This window comes from Tympanuchus pallidicinctus, unplaced genomic scaffold (genome assembly GCF_026119805.1).
Source record: "Tympanuchus pallidicinctus isolate F22 unplaced genomic scaffold, pur_lepc_1.0 scaffold1, whole genome shotgun sequence".
In the NCBI taxonomy this organism is placed as follows: domain Eukaryota; kingdom Metazoa; phylum Chordata; class Aves; order Galliformes; family Phasianidae; genus Tympanuchus; species Tympanuchus pallidicinctus.
In genome coordinates, this window is record NW_026294618.1 from 100,842,895 (window position 1) to 100,859,280 (window position 16,386).

The following is a 16,386-nucleotide window of genomic DNA, read 5'->3' on the forward strand; positions in this document are numbered from 1 at the left end:
GAATCTCGGTTCTGTGTAATGAGTTGTAATGTTAGTTATTCTAAAGGTACAGCACAATGACAGATTATTGTTGTTCTTATCTGTGTCGTAATTGAAAGTCCCTGATCATATTTTCCATTTTAAGCTTTGTCAGAACCTTGGACCTTAATCTGGCTCTCTGATTGACAGTGGCGGCCGGGGAGAGAGCCCTGGTATTGTTTGTGATAGCCGGTTGCTCAGCGTGATTCAGCTCAGAGCATTTGCATATCCTTAAGTATTTCTTCTGAGAGGGCCTAAATCCTTCTCAAGTGTTTGATGCATTTTTTGAAATTCATTCATAAGGTATCTACATGCACTAATAGTTCTGTATAATATTGCTGTGCATAATCTGACAGATAAGGCTAGTTTTTTAAACAAGGTATTCTTTAGGGATGTCATATTACATTCTGACTTATTCTACTGGGCGGAAATGTCAAGTACTTTGCAAAAGGATGCTTCAGTGTTTTGATTGAATTAGTATTCTTTATTCAGCACAAATTGTCAGCTGCAATAAAAGGTAGTCGTATTGTGGGAACGTCTTTCAAAAGAGTTAACAGCAGGGCTTTTTTGTTTTATTTTTGTTCCTGGAGCTTTATTACATATAATCATTCCTTTGCTGCTGATGCCAGTATTAGACACAACGAGAGGAGATTCTCAGATGCATTTTATATTAGTTTGTCTGAATTGTTAAACTGTGAGCAGCACCTTTATCTTGGAATATTTCTTGAAATACAGCTTAGGCTTTTATCTCCCCTTGTCTAGCTTTGTATTTTCTTTCCTTGCAAAGTTTTATCAATATCTGTGGAACGATTGTCGTCCTTAATTTCAGAAACCTGCCACTCCTGCTAGTACTTGTGCAGCACAAGCAAGAAACACCATTGGTCTGAAAAATATTCAGCCATTAGATTTGATCACTTTGATCTATTTGAACCCAGATAGCAGTTTGAAACATGAACTTAATGGCCAGTACTGTTAGATATAGAAAGATGCACATAGTTGAAACCCTCCTCTTCCATAGGAGGACACCTGCTCCTGTTTGCTAAAGGAGAAATGGCAACGTATTCCCACTTTCTTAAATGGATACCTGCTGGGGATGCTCGAGCCCTTAATGACTTAGGATCTCTTATGGAAGATCACTAATGGCAATGAAAGCCCTTTTTTCATTGCATTAAGCATGTCCTCCAGGAGCCGCCAGTAGTGGCTGTGACCTAGTTTTAGAAATGAGTTTGTCTCTTAAAAGGACCATAGCAATCCTTACTGCTTGCATACTTGAGAAGGGAATGATGCAGATTCAATCAAATCATTTTTTGTTTTATGAACATGCAGGTTTTAGAGTTAACATCTTTCACCTCAGTTCTGTTTCTTGGTTTGCTTTCAGGAATCTCCTTCTGGCCGCAGAAAAGCGCTCGCCACCAGCAGCATCAACATGAAGCAATATGCAAGCCCCATGCCTACACAGACAGATGTCAAGTTAAAATTCAAGCCTTTGTCCAAGAAAGTGGTATCTGCCACGTTGCAGTTCTCTTTATCCTGTATTTTTCTGAGGGAAGGGAAAGCCACGTAAGTTTATTATTATTTTTTTCTTTGAAAAAACCACAACAGATATCCTGTTTCACATTGCTTTTCACAGAGCTCTTTCCATGGAGGGCTCTGTCTGTATAGAATGACAGAATTTGAGAGCATCCTGTGGCATACCTATCATTCCTGCCATGCTTAGTTTCCTGAGTCAAAGTCATTTCTTGCTCTGATTATCGTCTTATGCTTTTCAAAGACAAATAGCTTTTCCTTTACCGTTACAGAATGTTTAAGTAACAGTATCTTAAGAATATCTGCAGCTTTGAAAACAGCAGGAGTGTACGTTTGCATGTATGTGTGTACTCATCCAACAGTACCCTTAACAGACTGTAAGGGTATTTCAGAAAGAATAAAAGAAAGAGAGGGTGGAGTCAGAAATAAGATTTTGGGTTGATCACAAGAACAACCTGAGAAAAGAGTTAATGTGGGCACAGATTACCAATCCCCCATTCACCCATCTGGTTCTGTCCCCTGTTTCAACAGCCTATTGGGTGTGAGGCATACAGATTATCTTACCAGGTCCTATAACATCTCCTGCAATTTCGACTCAAGATGTCAAATGTTGGCTACTTCATGTGGCTGGAGAGTGGATTGTTTGTCACCCATTCCATTTTACTCTTCCTGTCTGTCTAGTGGAGACTATAGGAATGTGAGAAAGGCAGAACAAAAAGAGGCAGATTGGAAAACTGCTGTTCTAGTGGGCTTTACGTGCTTCTTTTTTCCCCCAGAAGGGGTAATGGTCTCATTATTTTGAGTGCACTTGCAGACACTGCCTGCTGTAATATATTGCACTGTAGCACCCTCAAATTGCTGCATAAACAGATTTCTAAATCTTTGTGTTACAGCATGCGTTTTGACATTAAAAGTCTATCTTCTTGTCTGCAGGCTTTGAAAGCCACAGATACTCTTAATATTACTGTTTTCTTTCACTGATTAACCCTTTGGGAACAACATTTGGAATCATATCATATGAATTTTATTCATATATAGTGAATATAGATTAATACATAAAATACAATATTTTGAAGTATAGAGCTGTGGCTTAACGTGGCATTGCAACTGGAAATGTGAAGGAAGAGGTATCTGACCTTTTAACTTTGGGCAACAACCAGCATCTATGAACTACAAACAGTAAATAGCTGTACAAGGCTTTTAGTGCTTTTTGGGGCCGTAAATTGTAAAAGCTGAGCCATTTAAAATTGCACATCTCTTCTTCCTGTTGATATGGATTTGTTTCAGTCTGTAGACTGCAAGGCAGGTAGAGTGTAAGTTGGCAATAGGGCTTTAATATTGCCCTGAACCAGGAACCTGAAGAAAAAATAAGCTGGTGTTTGTGAAAGCATTGTTTTCTAGTATGTGTAAATAGAGGATGTCTTACCAGTCAGGTATGTGAACACATGAGAAAGTGTCCAGACTGATGAATATCTCCTACAAACTGCTGTAATTGTATGAAGTGAGACTCACTTTTATTTTATGTGTTTTTAAAAGAAAACATAACAACCTATTGCTGTGTGTTGCCAAAAAACGTATTTCTAAAACACAGAGGAAAGGTTATAGAGTGTGAATACAAACAGGGCAGTTAAGAAGGAAGAAATAGTGTTTTAGAGACCTTTTTGTTTCTAAACTTTACACAAACAAGTGGCGTAGGAGATGGGAGGACTGACTGCTCCAAGCTGTTTGTTTTCAGTGTGTGAAAGAGCCTGCCTATCAGCTCTGTAGGACAGGTGACTCTACTGATGTGATACTTTGTCCCTGTCCTTAAAGAGTTTATTTAACCCATTAGTTGTAAAATAGGAAGACGAAACCTTGAGGATTTTGCATGAATGGAAAGATCTTTGCAACTTTTTGGCAGTTTCCTGTATTACTCTTAATACCTACAATTGAAGCATTTAGTTGTCCCATGTAACTGCAGGTTCTGTGCTGATTGCTTTGCACTCAGAGTTCAAAAGATTGTCCCAAAAAATTTCTGATTATAACATTTTCACTTTAACCTAAAGAGACCAGGTAAGAGCTTACTGGTATTTCTGGATTGGTCTGCAGTTTGAAGAATCGGTTGTTGAATTAACTCTTAATACAAGGCAATACTACTTTTACCCTTTAGAATTTTCTTAATGGAAAGCTTTTCCTTCAGAAATTAATATACTTGAGTGTTTTCATTTTGTTCTTCGGCTATATTCAAGATCTGAGGTCAGAGACTTGTGTGAAGAAAAGAAGGCATGGAAATATTTAAAGGATTTTTAATAATGCAGTAGCATCAGATGTGGTATTAACAGGCTACATTTTGATGCTTGGTTCAAAATTTATTGTTTAGGGATGAAGACATGCAAAGCCTGGCTAGTTTGATGAGTATGAAACAAGCTGATATTGGAAATCTGGATGATTTTGAGGAAGACAATGAGGAAGATGAAGAAAACCGAGTGAATCAAGAGGAAAAGGCTGCAAAAATTACAGGTTGGTTTTGCCACAATGATGATAAAATAGAGTTCTCCGTCCTAATTGCCAGCTGTGTCCCATGGATTTTATCCTTACGCTGTATTTGTACTTTGTTTTGACTCCAAAACAAAACAAGATGTAATATGGTTTGATTGAACATGAACCCGTAACTGAGCAATGTTTAATTTGATTTAAGTTCCTTAGTGTTTGTGCACTCAGGGACCCTATTTTCAGGAGAGAAAACACCAGGTGGGCAGCATTTTAGGGAAAGAAAGAACCAGTGTGAACAGAGGAGCGAGAGGTGGACAGAAATGGACCAATATGTGAAAAAACAAATGGAAAGTGAAGTAAGGAAGGCAGTTTGTGAAAATTGAGTACAGCATTGTTAAGCGTGGAGATTCTGCTCGTAACATGATAACTCCAGGCAGTGTAGTGCTTTTGGCTGGGGTTGTCTCATGGAAGTGGAATCAAGGGACTATTAAGGGACTTCAGTGGGATTTGGCAGTAAGGCTGTTTGAAGTGAGGTGGTATAACCACATCTTAACTGCTTGCTGCTGAAAGTGCTCAGTGTGGTCAGGTTAGCTGAACTAACCAACATAAGGTCAGGATGTGATAAATTATTGGTACAGATCGTTATCTGGTGCTGCTCAGGTGAGTTCTGTAGAAGTTCTTAGTTTAAGAGAAGAATTAGGAAAAGAAAAGGAACTTTTTGAGCCAGCCTTGGTGTTTGCCAGTGATCTTTTAAAATGTCATAATAATGAGATCCTTCTCTAAAACAGAGTAGAGCATCCCAAGGAAAGAAGTGTACTGTCAAATCAGTTCTTCAAAATCCTGAGGAGCCTTGGTTGGGTATTTCGAAGCAGTAATTGCATTGCTTTTTTGAGCTGTTGTTGCAATTGAGGGACTCTGCCTGAAGCAGTTATTACCTAGTTATATTTACAGTTGTGAAAGGATGCAAATCTGTTTTTTCTATGCTTTACATATTCAATTAAAAGTTTTTTACCGTGATCAAATCTCTACTTCTGCTGTATTTGTGTGGTACACAGCAGATTGGAAAGTCAAGAATAAAATATGAGAGATAGTGTCTTCTTGGTCAAGGAGTGGTGAAATACCAGTCTGGCCACACTGAGATCACTCTGCAAAGCTTCTCACTCCTTTCCCAGCATAACTAAAATGATTGGGCTGCATGTTCAGAACAGCAAACAGAAGCACAGGCCATCCTGTAATCCCAGAGAGAAAAGCACATGAAGGAGGTGCTCCATAAAGTCTATATAAACTGTTTTCAGGTGTATTTTATTAAGATATGCCTGTACACTGCTCTGAGGACTACTTCAGAAAACCTGTGTGCAGGGTAGTAAATGGAAAGCAGCAGATCTTGCTCCTCAACTTTGTTTTTGCAGTGCTCAGCATCTTAGCAAACTCAGCAATTCCTGAACAGGCAAAAGGCTCATGTAGATTGGCCTATTGCGTTTGCTGGCCTTTGGCTCTACATGGTGACCATCCCTGTAGTGAGATGGTGAATAGTGGGCTGTCTGACCTAAGTTAGGATTGTTCCGAGCCTCTTTCCTCCTCATACACACACTTGCTGCGTTCACACTGAGTGCAATGCTAAGACCTATCTTGAAGTTTCAGAGGCATTTCAGCTGTTCAGGTATTGTTGTAAAGGCCAAAATGTTTTAACCAAAAATTACACTTACTCCTGGAAGGGCAGAAGCAGTAAATACTTCTGGAGTTACTGTATCTGCTTGTTGCTCAGCCCCTTCTGGTGCTATTTTCTGACTACACCGGGTGGCAAGGCTGAGCATTTTGTTGGTGGTCATGAAAGGAACCTAAGGAGGGAAAGTCAGACCTTTTCTTTTCATGTTGGCTGGCTAAATTTTCTTTTATGAGACAAGAAGATGGGTGGACTAGATCTTGAAGGAGAATGGACAAGAAGAAGGATAGAATGAATATTGAAGGAGAATGGTTTCCCAAGCAAATGGGAGAGCCTGAAACAAAGGCAGTAAACATAGTAAATAAAATAGAGAAGATCTGTTTCAACATGTGTTAAAGACAATGTAGAGGTTTCTTCTGATTTCACTGTCAGTTGCAATGACTCCTGTAGCAAATAGAACCAATGGGAAAACTGATAAAACTCATGGAGGACAGCTCAGGAGCAGGGGAGAAGGGAGAGTGCTGTCTCGGATAGATGGAGGTAGGAAAATAGGAGCAAATATAGAAAGAAGGAAATTAGCAAGCAAAACTGATGTGGTGATGTAGTCTTTTTAAATTCCTTTAAAAGATAATTGTCTTCACAGAATCCCATGAAGTTAATTGAGGAAGTTACATAACCCTTTTGAAAGTTTGCTGCTCCCAACATTTTCTCATCTGTTGCCTTGTTAGGGTGTTGGCAGCCAAGCAGGCTGGAATGCCTTCACTGACTCAGAGTCCCCTGCGGCAAATCACTTTGCCCTGGTGTGCCTGTTTTCCCAACTGTAAAATGGGGATACTGGCTGGAGCTCCTTCGGAGGAGCGATGGGAGGATTACGAAGTTCATTTTTGTAAGTGAGCTTTGAAAAAATAAAGGGCAAGCAGTAAAGCAGAAGGGATTATTATCTTTACTTTTGATTCAAGGTCTCACAGAAGTGTTGGATGACGCCATGACTGAGACACTGTTGTTCTCAAGCGGCAGCTACAGGCGGTGCTGCTGGTCTCTGCCACAGACACCATTCCTTTTGCAGGGTACAAAAATTAATGTTTTACTTGGGCCCAAAGTTACAATTTCAGAGATGAATAAAAGTATCTACACTAGGGGAATGAGACAGACCTTTAAATAGGGCCCTAGATGGTGCAGGTGAGTTAGGAAATGCTGCTTCTTTTCCTTGATGTGTTGCCTAACGCTGGGTGAGTATCTGTGCCTCTATTTCTTCAGCTGTGAAATTAGTGATGCAATTCTGACCTACCTCAAAAGCACTGTGGAATTTGATGTGGTCAACACAGGAGTTACTGCCATAAGGCTGAACTTAAGATGAGGCCAGAAGATGTTTTTCATTCAAAGCACCGCTTCCTTTCAAATAAAAATCTTGCTCCATCTCAGTTTTCAATGTCCTTGACAACATTTCTTGTGTAAATTTTGCACAATTAGATGGAGATAAAAACTGTATCTCCATCTAACTGTTCTAGTTTGTGTGAACGTGAAAGTGATGTTTGTAGCCATGAAGTTCAAATATTAAAATACTTCAGCTTCTCTACCCCTCCCAGAACCTGTCCTTAGTCTCAAGTTGAAGATGGGACATTCCAAGGCACTGAAGAAATATGGCTTGTAACTCACAAACCTAGGACGGTAATAAATACACTGTTTCCCTTAATGTTTTAATTGCTACGCTGAAGTTAATAGCTGCGTCCTGCTCCATCTGCCCAGGAGCAGGGTGGCTCTCCCAGGTGCCACATGCACTGAGCAACATGCCCATGTGCGACCTGTTGCAGGTGCCTGAGTCCCAGCTTATTTCGAGAGCAGGCTTCTGCAGGGCAGTATGTGTAATCCTTCCTTGCCATTTGAAAAGCCATCCCTCTTGTGCTGTTTTCTGATACCTTTACTCTTTTTTTTTTTTTTTTTTCCTGGTAGTGCCACGCTGCTTTAAAAGAAGAGCAAGAGAAAAGGAGGAGAAACACCTCTAGTGATTTATACAGCATACTTGTTGAACAAGCTAATATATGCTTGTAGATAGTGAGATATATAAAAAAGATAATATAAGGCATAAATCTTCAACCTACTGTTTCCACTCTCCAAAATATGACATAAACCATTTAATATTGTAATGAGAAACACTGCAGTGCATACGGGTGTTTAGGTTGGCAGATGGGACCAGGTGATTCAGACCACATCAAAGAATTCCCTCTTTTAAAGCTCAGATTTTAATTTGTTATTTTCTGACAATATAAAATTGAATCGTAATTGTTGTTTTTTTTGGTGGTTTTTTTTCTTCACATGCTGGTTTTTTTTCTTCACATGCACATAAATTGTACATCATGTCAGCATCTCACCCTGTTTAAAGCTGGTAATTTGTTTCTACTAGCCTTTTATAAGGTTGGTTCTGTTTTATTCGAACACAGGAAGGCTTTTTGCCTTTGTGCATCTTGTGTCTTAAAAACTCTCAGAAGACACTATGACACTGTTCAGGAGTCTGAGATGTATATATGATTTATACTGAGAAAGCCAAGCTTTTGGGGGCAGTTTGGTGTTGTTTTAGGGCATTAGTCTTGTTTGCCAGAGTTAAAAATAAGGAAGCGAGCCTGGTGAAATGAACTCTGTGTAGACAGCCATAAGTGTAATCTCATCTAAGTAGATTGTGCTCTATAATCAGGAATGCTGGTGAGGTGTGGTGAGGAGGAATTCTGCTGTGGTTTGTCATTGGTAGAATAGGTCTTGTCCAAAAGATACTGGCAGCACAGATCATTTCCTTGGTAATTTGCAGATTGGCATATCTTTGCACAGTGGCTGGAAGATAAATTTTTAACCATGCGATTGAGAGGCATTGAGGTTCTGGACTCTGCTTTTGCCTTCAGCTTCGGAGTTGGATCAGGTGGTGTTGCCCTTTGGGAAAGCATGGGAAGGTCTGAGTGGTGCGGCAGCAATGTGAGCTGGTACCATTGTTGTACTGCTCTGTTTTCTCTCACTCTGTTTTCTCTCAAAAAAACCAGTGGGATGTCAGTGATACTCAGTAAGCAGAATCGTTTCTCCTGCACAGGTTTCTTCTGCCCATTTTTCTCCTGGAAGGCCAATACAGGCTGTCCCCTCTTGACAGAAACCTGTACCTGAGGGCTTTCAGAGACATGCTCGGCTCAGTCCCCATCAGTACAGAAGCTGTATTTGTCAGATGCTGTGGATAGGAGCTACTCTGGGGTGGGATCAGGGTGGAATCTTTCCCCTTGCAGCGGAAGTGGGACCTAGTCAGTTTTTATTTCTTTCTTGCACGGTTATGGAGGCATCCTGATTAGAATTAAATACTGAGGTTGATAGGTGTTAAGGTTACAAGTTCGTGCACACATAGCTGTGCACTATGGACAAAAGGAAAAATGGGATCTCGGGGAGCACTTAGGTTCTTTGCCTGGCATTGCAGTAGGAAGTGTAACTGATGGATGTGTTCAGTATGCTTTCCAATAGCACAGTAGTGACCACATCTTTTAGAACTGTGATACTGGGTTTGTCACTCGTAAATGATAAATAATCACTATGTGCGTATAAATAAATTGCAATATGTGTGTACGTGTGTTGGTTTTCTGTGGCCTTAAAGACTCAGCAGGGATGTAAATCATTCTGGGGCTCTTTTGTCTTGTTTGACAGTGGTTTAAAATTCCAGTTTTCTTCACAATCAGGAAAATCCCTTTAATTATATCTTAGTATGTGTTTTGAATTGATATACATACTCATCTTTATAAAGCTAATTACTGTTGCTGACACCAGGAGTCTAGCAAGATTTGTTTATTAGATGATCACTGAAGGGTTCTACAGAGATGCTTTGCTATAGGTATATCATTGTTAAAGCTTGTTCTACGTGTATTCTTTCAATTAATACTAAATGTCTTCTCCCTTACTCTCTCTCTCTCTTTTTCTAGTAACAGTGTCTGTTCCACTTCTGTTTCATTAAATGCCCTTGCCTTACATTTGTCTTGACTGGCTTCTATTTACAGAAATTGTAAACCAGCTGAATGCTCTGAGCAGCTTAGATGAAGATCAAGATGACTGCATAAAGCAAGCAAATATGCCTTCAGCTAAATCAGCCAGTTCCTCTGAAGGTCTATGAGCTTTCCTCCTTTCTTTCTGTTTCTGATTGTCTGTATTTACTGTGACCTATTGCCTTTTGACTCCTGCTTGTATTCAACTGTCAGTTTTATCTCTGTGCTTCCACCCAGCATGACTCTCAGTAATTTGTAGTGCATCCAACAGGTAACAACACGATAGAGAAAGAGACTGTCTCCTCTGCAGCTGCACTGTCATCTGATAATGAACAAGAACAGAAAAAATATTGGGAAAAAAAAAAAAGAAAGAAAACAAAAAAAAAAACCAAACCAAGCATAAAACTTCAGTTGTGCTGTCAGTAATATTTGACCTCTCTAACTTGACACAATGTCTCCGCTCTGATTTCACATGCACGTTGCATCCAAAAATTGAAATTTCACTCTGATAAGTTACCATCTGCGTGAGCCACCAAAAAGAAATTGCTGTTTAGTTTGTTAGGTGTTCTGCAGTGTATATTTAATGAAGATTATAAAAGGCTTCGTTATAGTCATTTATATTTCATAATGTTCTGATCAGCAAATGGTAGTTTCATTCATTTCACTTTTTTTTCCCCCTCCTTTGTTGTTGTAGTACTGAAGTGAATTTGCTTAGTTGTTCTGTAGGTGACATTTCTTGAGACAGTACTTAGAGGGACTGTTGATATGTGTAGGTTTTTTTAAGTTTGGAATGCGTTAGATGAACAGTTTGTATCTATACTGACACAATATTCCAACTCATTTCTAGAGCTTATCAGTAAGCTTAATTTCCTGGACAAAGAGGAACAAGACCTGGCTGACTCTAGTATGAACCCTTTTGGTGATCCTGATGCAGCCGAATTAAATCCATTTGGAGATCCTGATGTGGAAGGTAATGCATTTGTTTTGCATAATTAATCACTAATTAAAAGTGTTAAAAACACTTTTTTTTTTTTTTTTTGTAGGACTGAAAATGAAGAATGTTCTCATAAAATACAGTTATTGCATTAGGTACTGAGGTAGCAACAGTAGCAATAGCAGTGATCCAGTTGTCACTGGAAAATTGGTTTGTCCTTTGAATCACATCCTTCCTTATGCGCATTTGCTTTGAGGGAATATGAGTTTAGAGCTGAACTCAGAGAGTTGCTGACCTATCAGGTGTCTTACTACTGCTCACCTGATAGAATGCACACGTGGTATAAATAGCAAAGCATACTGTCAAGTGCCTCTGTTACATGTGGAACAGAATCTTCATGCAGTCTTCACTGTATCACAGCTGTTCTTGATTTGGGTTAGCTCTAATCTTCATTAATATAGCTTAATTGTATCTCTTTCATTCTTTTTTTGCTTTTATGGCTTCCTCAGTTAAGTCTTCTGGCATCACGCCTTGCACTGCGTGGTAGGTGTTAATCCTCTTTCCAGACCAACATGCCTATTCTTGTTTTGTTTGGGTGAGAAGTAAAATTCCTTTAAGTGTTTAATTTGTGACTTCAGCTACAAGGCCAGAAAGCAGCATCTTAGCATCTTTTCTGTCCCCAGCTTCATGTGTGGATATCTAGATTTCCATCTGTTGCCATCAGAAAAAAAAAAAAAATAATAATAATAAAAGCTGTAATCAAATTCTCCTGTTCAGTGCTCCAAGACTTCCTTTCCCATAAAGGATAGCAAGAAGTATTTGCCACCTTTGACAAAACCTCATTGCAGTGGCAGTAGAAGTGAACCACACCAGGCAGGAACAGGCTAGGTGTAGCCACGGCATTTCTAATGCCAAGCTTAATGAAGGTGTGTTTCAGAGCTGTAGTTTCCACACACAAATACTTACTCTTTCTCTGAACAAATGGAATGATTTCTCAAGTGTTTTTTCTGCCTTCTGAGTCCACAGAACCTATTAATGGCCTGTGGTGTAGTCCCACAGTCTGTATTTCTTGAACAGGGATATTGCACTATCCTCTGTATTTGGCCATTGAAGTCATAAGGCCATTATCTCAGGCTCCTCCCACTCCTGAGTTGTCTACAGCTGCAGAAGTGAGTTGTTTCAGCTTTGTAGATACTAATATATATGGTTTTATGTTTTGGTGTCCGGATCTTTGGGTTCTTTTCCAGCTTGCACCTCAGCTGCTAATTCCTTTAGGATCAGAGCAGGAGGCAAACCAAGGATGTAAAATACCCATCCACGTTTTGTTGCTCATGCACAAGTTTCTCTGAGACTCAGCCTATATTCTTTTCTTTCTTCTTTGCTTAAGAAAGAAATGCTCCTTGTCCAACTCTCCAAGTCCCATCCTACCTAAATTGCTGTCTTCTAAACTCAACTTTTTCTTGCAGAAAGCAGCAGCTCTACTGATGACAAAATATGGAAACTAAGAATCATTTCCTTCTAATCTCAGGGACTGGGAGCTGGAAACTGGTTGTTTCCTAGTGCTGGAATAACTTAATACCTTATGTCATGTTCCCAATGAGTAGCCTGCATCCGAGGCTCCATCCTGCTTACATTCCCAAAAGACTCCCCGTATGTATATGTCACAGTTTTTCAATCAGTTGTAGTCCCTTTAATGGTACTGTTGATGGCTTTTCTGCCATCACAGACAATCCTCCATTCCTCTGGATCTGCTTTGTGTACTTGGATAGGTCTCAGGCTCTTGGGTCCCCAAAGAAGTCCCATCTGTATTGCTGTGGGCAGTGATGCTGAGTTGCTGGGTGTGTGTGTACCAGCTATTCCTCCCACACAGTCACCATCACGCAGCAATCAACGTACCATAACATGACAGTGATTTTGATAAACAGGGTGGCACTGGATTCTTCCTACTGTGTCATAGGTGTTTTTCATTTGGGATCAGTCATGTTCATGTGAAAGAAATTTGCCTTCCTGGAGCATTGAACATTGTGGAAATCTGAAGTGTTTTGGGCTGTCAGATCGAAGTGGGACATCTGGTGTGGCATTTTAAAGTTTTTAATTTACAGTTAGTGCCACATTGGAGACTTTAAACCACCATAGGCACCTTTGAGAATTGCTGGCTCTTCCACTCCAGAGCTGTCTTGTCCCTACAGTGGGCATTGGTGATGTTCATCCTCCCTGACTTGTCCTTGTTGAGTTGTGCCTTTTCTCCAGCCCTCTACCTTCAACAGAAAGTTAGGGGGAGTGGGGTAAAAGTGCTAAGACAAATTAGTTATGACGGTTCTGGTGTTCAGCAACAGAAGGGATCTCTTGGATATATTTATGGCTAATTGGTGTATCTGTACATGGGCTGCACATAGGCACTGTCATTTTGAGGACACTTCCCTTTGTTTTAGACTGCAGTTTGGAGCTATGGAATACTCTGAAAGCCCATCTGTTGTTGTCCTACCACAGAGAACAGCCTGGTTAGTTTTCCATCTATTAGCAGATGTAGTTCCTCTTAGTTTAGGATACTTCTTCTACTTGGAGATCTCAATGCAAGTTTTACTGCTGCTGTCTCTTTTTTGTTGTTCGTTTTTGCATCCTTCAGTGAATGGGCCCTATTTGGTGGCTGCCCCAGGAGCCTGGGAGCACAACAGAGGTTCAGGAGTTTAAGGCAGACTTTCTCCTACAGGCTTAAAGAGTCACATTACCTGTTTCACTTGTCTTGTGATCAGCTTACATCGGGAGATTAACTTCTTATGCATGCAGGGATGAGGTATTTTTCTATCCACTACACGTTAGTCTGCTTTATCTTTTTCTATGAATGATCCAGAATCTTGAATTTAGGTTTTATGTGAAAGATCAGAAGCTCTCAATGAAATGTGTAAGATGATTTCCCCAAGATGGGCATCCACCATTTTCTGAGTCCTTTGCCATCAGAGGCTAGAAGGCACCATGCGCCACGTGGCAGAACAGTCCAGGGATATTCCTATAAAGCCACTACCTTGAGTGCTTAGTGAGAGTGCTTGCAGTCACCCAGCATATGAATATGTATGCACTGACAGTCACTCAAAGAGAAAGGAGAATTGCTTGCCAGTAGGTGCTTCTTTCCTAGACAGATATTTCTTGTGCCTGTCCACAGCTGAGCTGCTTTCCCTCTACCTTTCTAATCCCATAATCACCTAACCCTGGGAATGAAGGGTGGAGAGAAACCAAAGGCATGATTGCTCCCAGCATCTGTGTGTACACTGTGGGTGCTCTGCATGGCAGAGGGCTTCAGCAAGCTACCTGAGGGTTACTGCTTGGTTTAAAAAGTCCTTGGTGTAAATGATCGTGCACAGTAGAGTGAACATGCATATGAACAACTTGCATAAAAAATCCTCAGAAATCTTCCAATGTATCTTGTGGCTGACGAGTCAAATTGAGGCTTATCATCTCTGTATCTAGTAGGTCAGCTAGATGTTAGAAGTCTGAAGAATCGAGAGAAAAGTCTTGTCCAGAATACCATTCTGCAGCTTTCATACTAGCCAATATGTTGCTAATCATCTGAAGATTGCCTTTTGGATAGTCTTTTAGTCCCGTTACAACAGAACTCTACAATCAGATAATTTTTGTGCAAAATTTTTTACATGTGGAAGACATCATAGCCAATAAATGGAAATAGGAAACTACAGAACACTGTCAGTGTCCCCAGAATGTTTTCTAATTAGGTGGGGATTCTGCTTTTGAAGTTGTGTATGACCAATACACACCTAAGACATGAGGGTAGCTATTTTTTGCCACCCCTTTTGATTTAAAACATTATTTACTTTACCAATGCATTTGTTCATGTTGTGCACAGACTTCTGAACTCACTGCAAAGTACCTGACAGTGCAAATGAAAATAGTACTGTTTTGCAGTACCAACACCCACCATCCTTATAGGATAGTCCTAAGGAGAGCAATACAGGAACCAAGATGTAGGAGAAAAGATTTCTCTTTTTATGTTTCTTAATGAAATGTAATGTCTTGCTGGTACTGGCTAAAGTAGGGGAGAATCATGAGTGGTTTGTAGGAATGCCAAACACTGTGCTTTCTAGAAGTATTGGGAAGTAATATTTTTATGCTGCTTGTTCCTCTGCACTCACATCACCATCGTGTCTGTGTGCCTGCCAGTAGTGCAGCAAGTGGCATAGCTAAGTATCTTTCACATGTGGCTTCTTCTTTCATCTTTTGCCAAGGGGAAAGTTGTGTGTGTAATGTTTTGGTAGGGGTTCTGTTTGGTTCTGGGGAGTATGTCACAATATGTTTGTGTTACAAAAGGCAAGTGGTTTGAAGGGCAGGGTGATTTTTGGAGATCCTCTGGGAACTAGAAGGCTGATTGTGCAGATAGGCAGTGCCAGTCAGGGTGATTGCTATCACAGGCAGTCTTTCCCAGTGCAGTTAGAGCAAGAACTGTCTTCAGCGTCTGGCACAAGAGCAGATGGTGCTGCTGCTGTAGTAATATTCTACCTGTTCTCTTGTCACTCCTACCCCTGTGGCTTTATTACTTAACCATGCAAAATTACCATGTGTTTGACCCTTGGAGTGCCAAGCTGCAAATGTAATTTTTAAATCTGTGTAGAGAGCTACAATTAAAAAATGATTTCAGCAGCCAAATGTCCTGAGTTTTCTTTCAGCTGTGATTAATGATGGGGAGAACAAGAAAATGGCTGGTGAGTTGTTAGTATAAAATCAGCCTGAAGAACGAAAGAAGCCTCTTTTTAAGTTTTAGAGGGACTCACAGAGCAGCAACAACACTTGACATGAAAGGCAGACCTGAAGGTTCTAGTTGGATTCAGAAGAGGGAACATTTCCCCTGGCTTTCTGGGGTTTGTTCTTTGCTCTGCCTGCTGGCAGCGAAGCACGGTGGGTGCAAACCCCAAAACCATTCTCTGCTAGTTGGCTAATGAGCCTCTGGGCTCTGCCCTCCAGTGCAGAATGGGCTCCCTCCTTTTGTGGGAACAACTGAGGAAGCAGAGAAAAAAGTGATATCCTGGATGACAGGAAGAGAGAATGAGGAGACAAGCTAAGTGTTTTAGTGAGTGCCTGTAAGTCTGCCTGTAAAATTAATTCTTAAAGATGATGTCTTTAGAGGCTCCTTTACATTTAGCCTATGTGCAGCATTTTGTGATGTCTGTGAGCTAAGAGTAAGCCTGAGGTCTCTCATTGCTGATCCGCAGCGCTCTCTGTGTGAGGCCATATCTATAGTTACCACTGAGCTAATGAATGCAAGAAATAAATTTGCCCTGGTTAGGGTTGCAGCACTTGATCTGCAGTGTTGAAATAGAACTGCAAAAACCATTTGTGCTCTCCTTAAAATCTATTGGATTTAAACAAAAATTTAACTCGTTGTTTCCAAGAGGTGCTTGAAAGCACATTAAAGATAGAAGCTTACCATTCAGTTACAAGAGATGATTTCCCTGAATGTTTTTAGTGTCAGGAAATTCTCCTGACATTCTTTGCAGTAATAGGTCCCCCCTTTTTAAACCACAATGTATGCATCCTAGCACAGTGGGTTAATTGTATGAACATTACTTTGAATGCCACGTGTGAGTTATCAGGAAGTTTTGCTCAGATAAGATAACATGTGTTTATCAACAGATCTGAGTGCAGGTGTGGTGATCCATCTAATATGCAGTTGTAGAAGCAGGCATTAAGGGGCTGTGCACTTCCTTGGTAAAATATTTCAAGGTTTGAAATAACTTTAATCAAAGGGTTTTTGATGAGCAGTT

The 16,386-nt window shown here is 40.3% G+C and overlaps 1 protein-coding gene across 16 annotated transcripts in view; it reads left to right on the plus strand.

Annotated features, from left to right (window-relative positions):
• Window positions 1-16,386, plus strand: part of EHBP1 (EH domain binding protein 1) — a 196,896-nt gene that overhangs the window by 73,264 nt on the left and 107,246 nt on the right. For 12 of the 16 annotated variants that reach the window (XR_008210268.1, XM_052698968.1, XM_052698987.1 and 9 more), the window contains exons 6-9: window positions 1,397-1,578; window positions 3,905-4,044; window positions 9,697-9,801; window positions 10,529-10,651. Coding sequence is in view for 15 of the 16 variants with exons in the window: in XM_052698968.1 (XP_052554928.1) it covers window positions 1,397-1,578; window positions 3,905-4,044; window positions 9,697-9,801; window positions 10,529-10,651 (550 nt within the window). In the remaining variant the exon portion in view is untranslated. The remainder of the gene's footprint in view (window positions 1-1,396; window positions 1,579-3,904; window positions 4,045-9,696; window positions 9,802-10,528; window positions 10,652-16,386) is intronic. The other 4 variants (XM_052699006.1, XM_052699015.1, XM_052699040.1 and 1 more) reach the window with 1 other exon arrangement.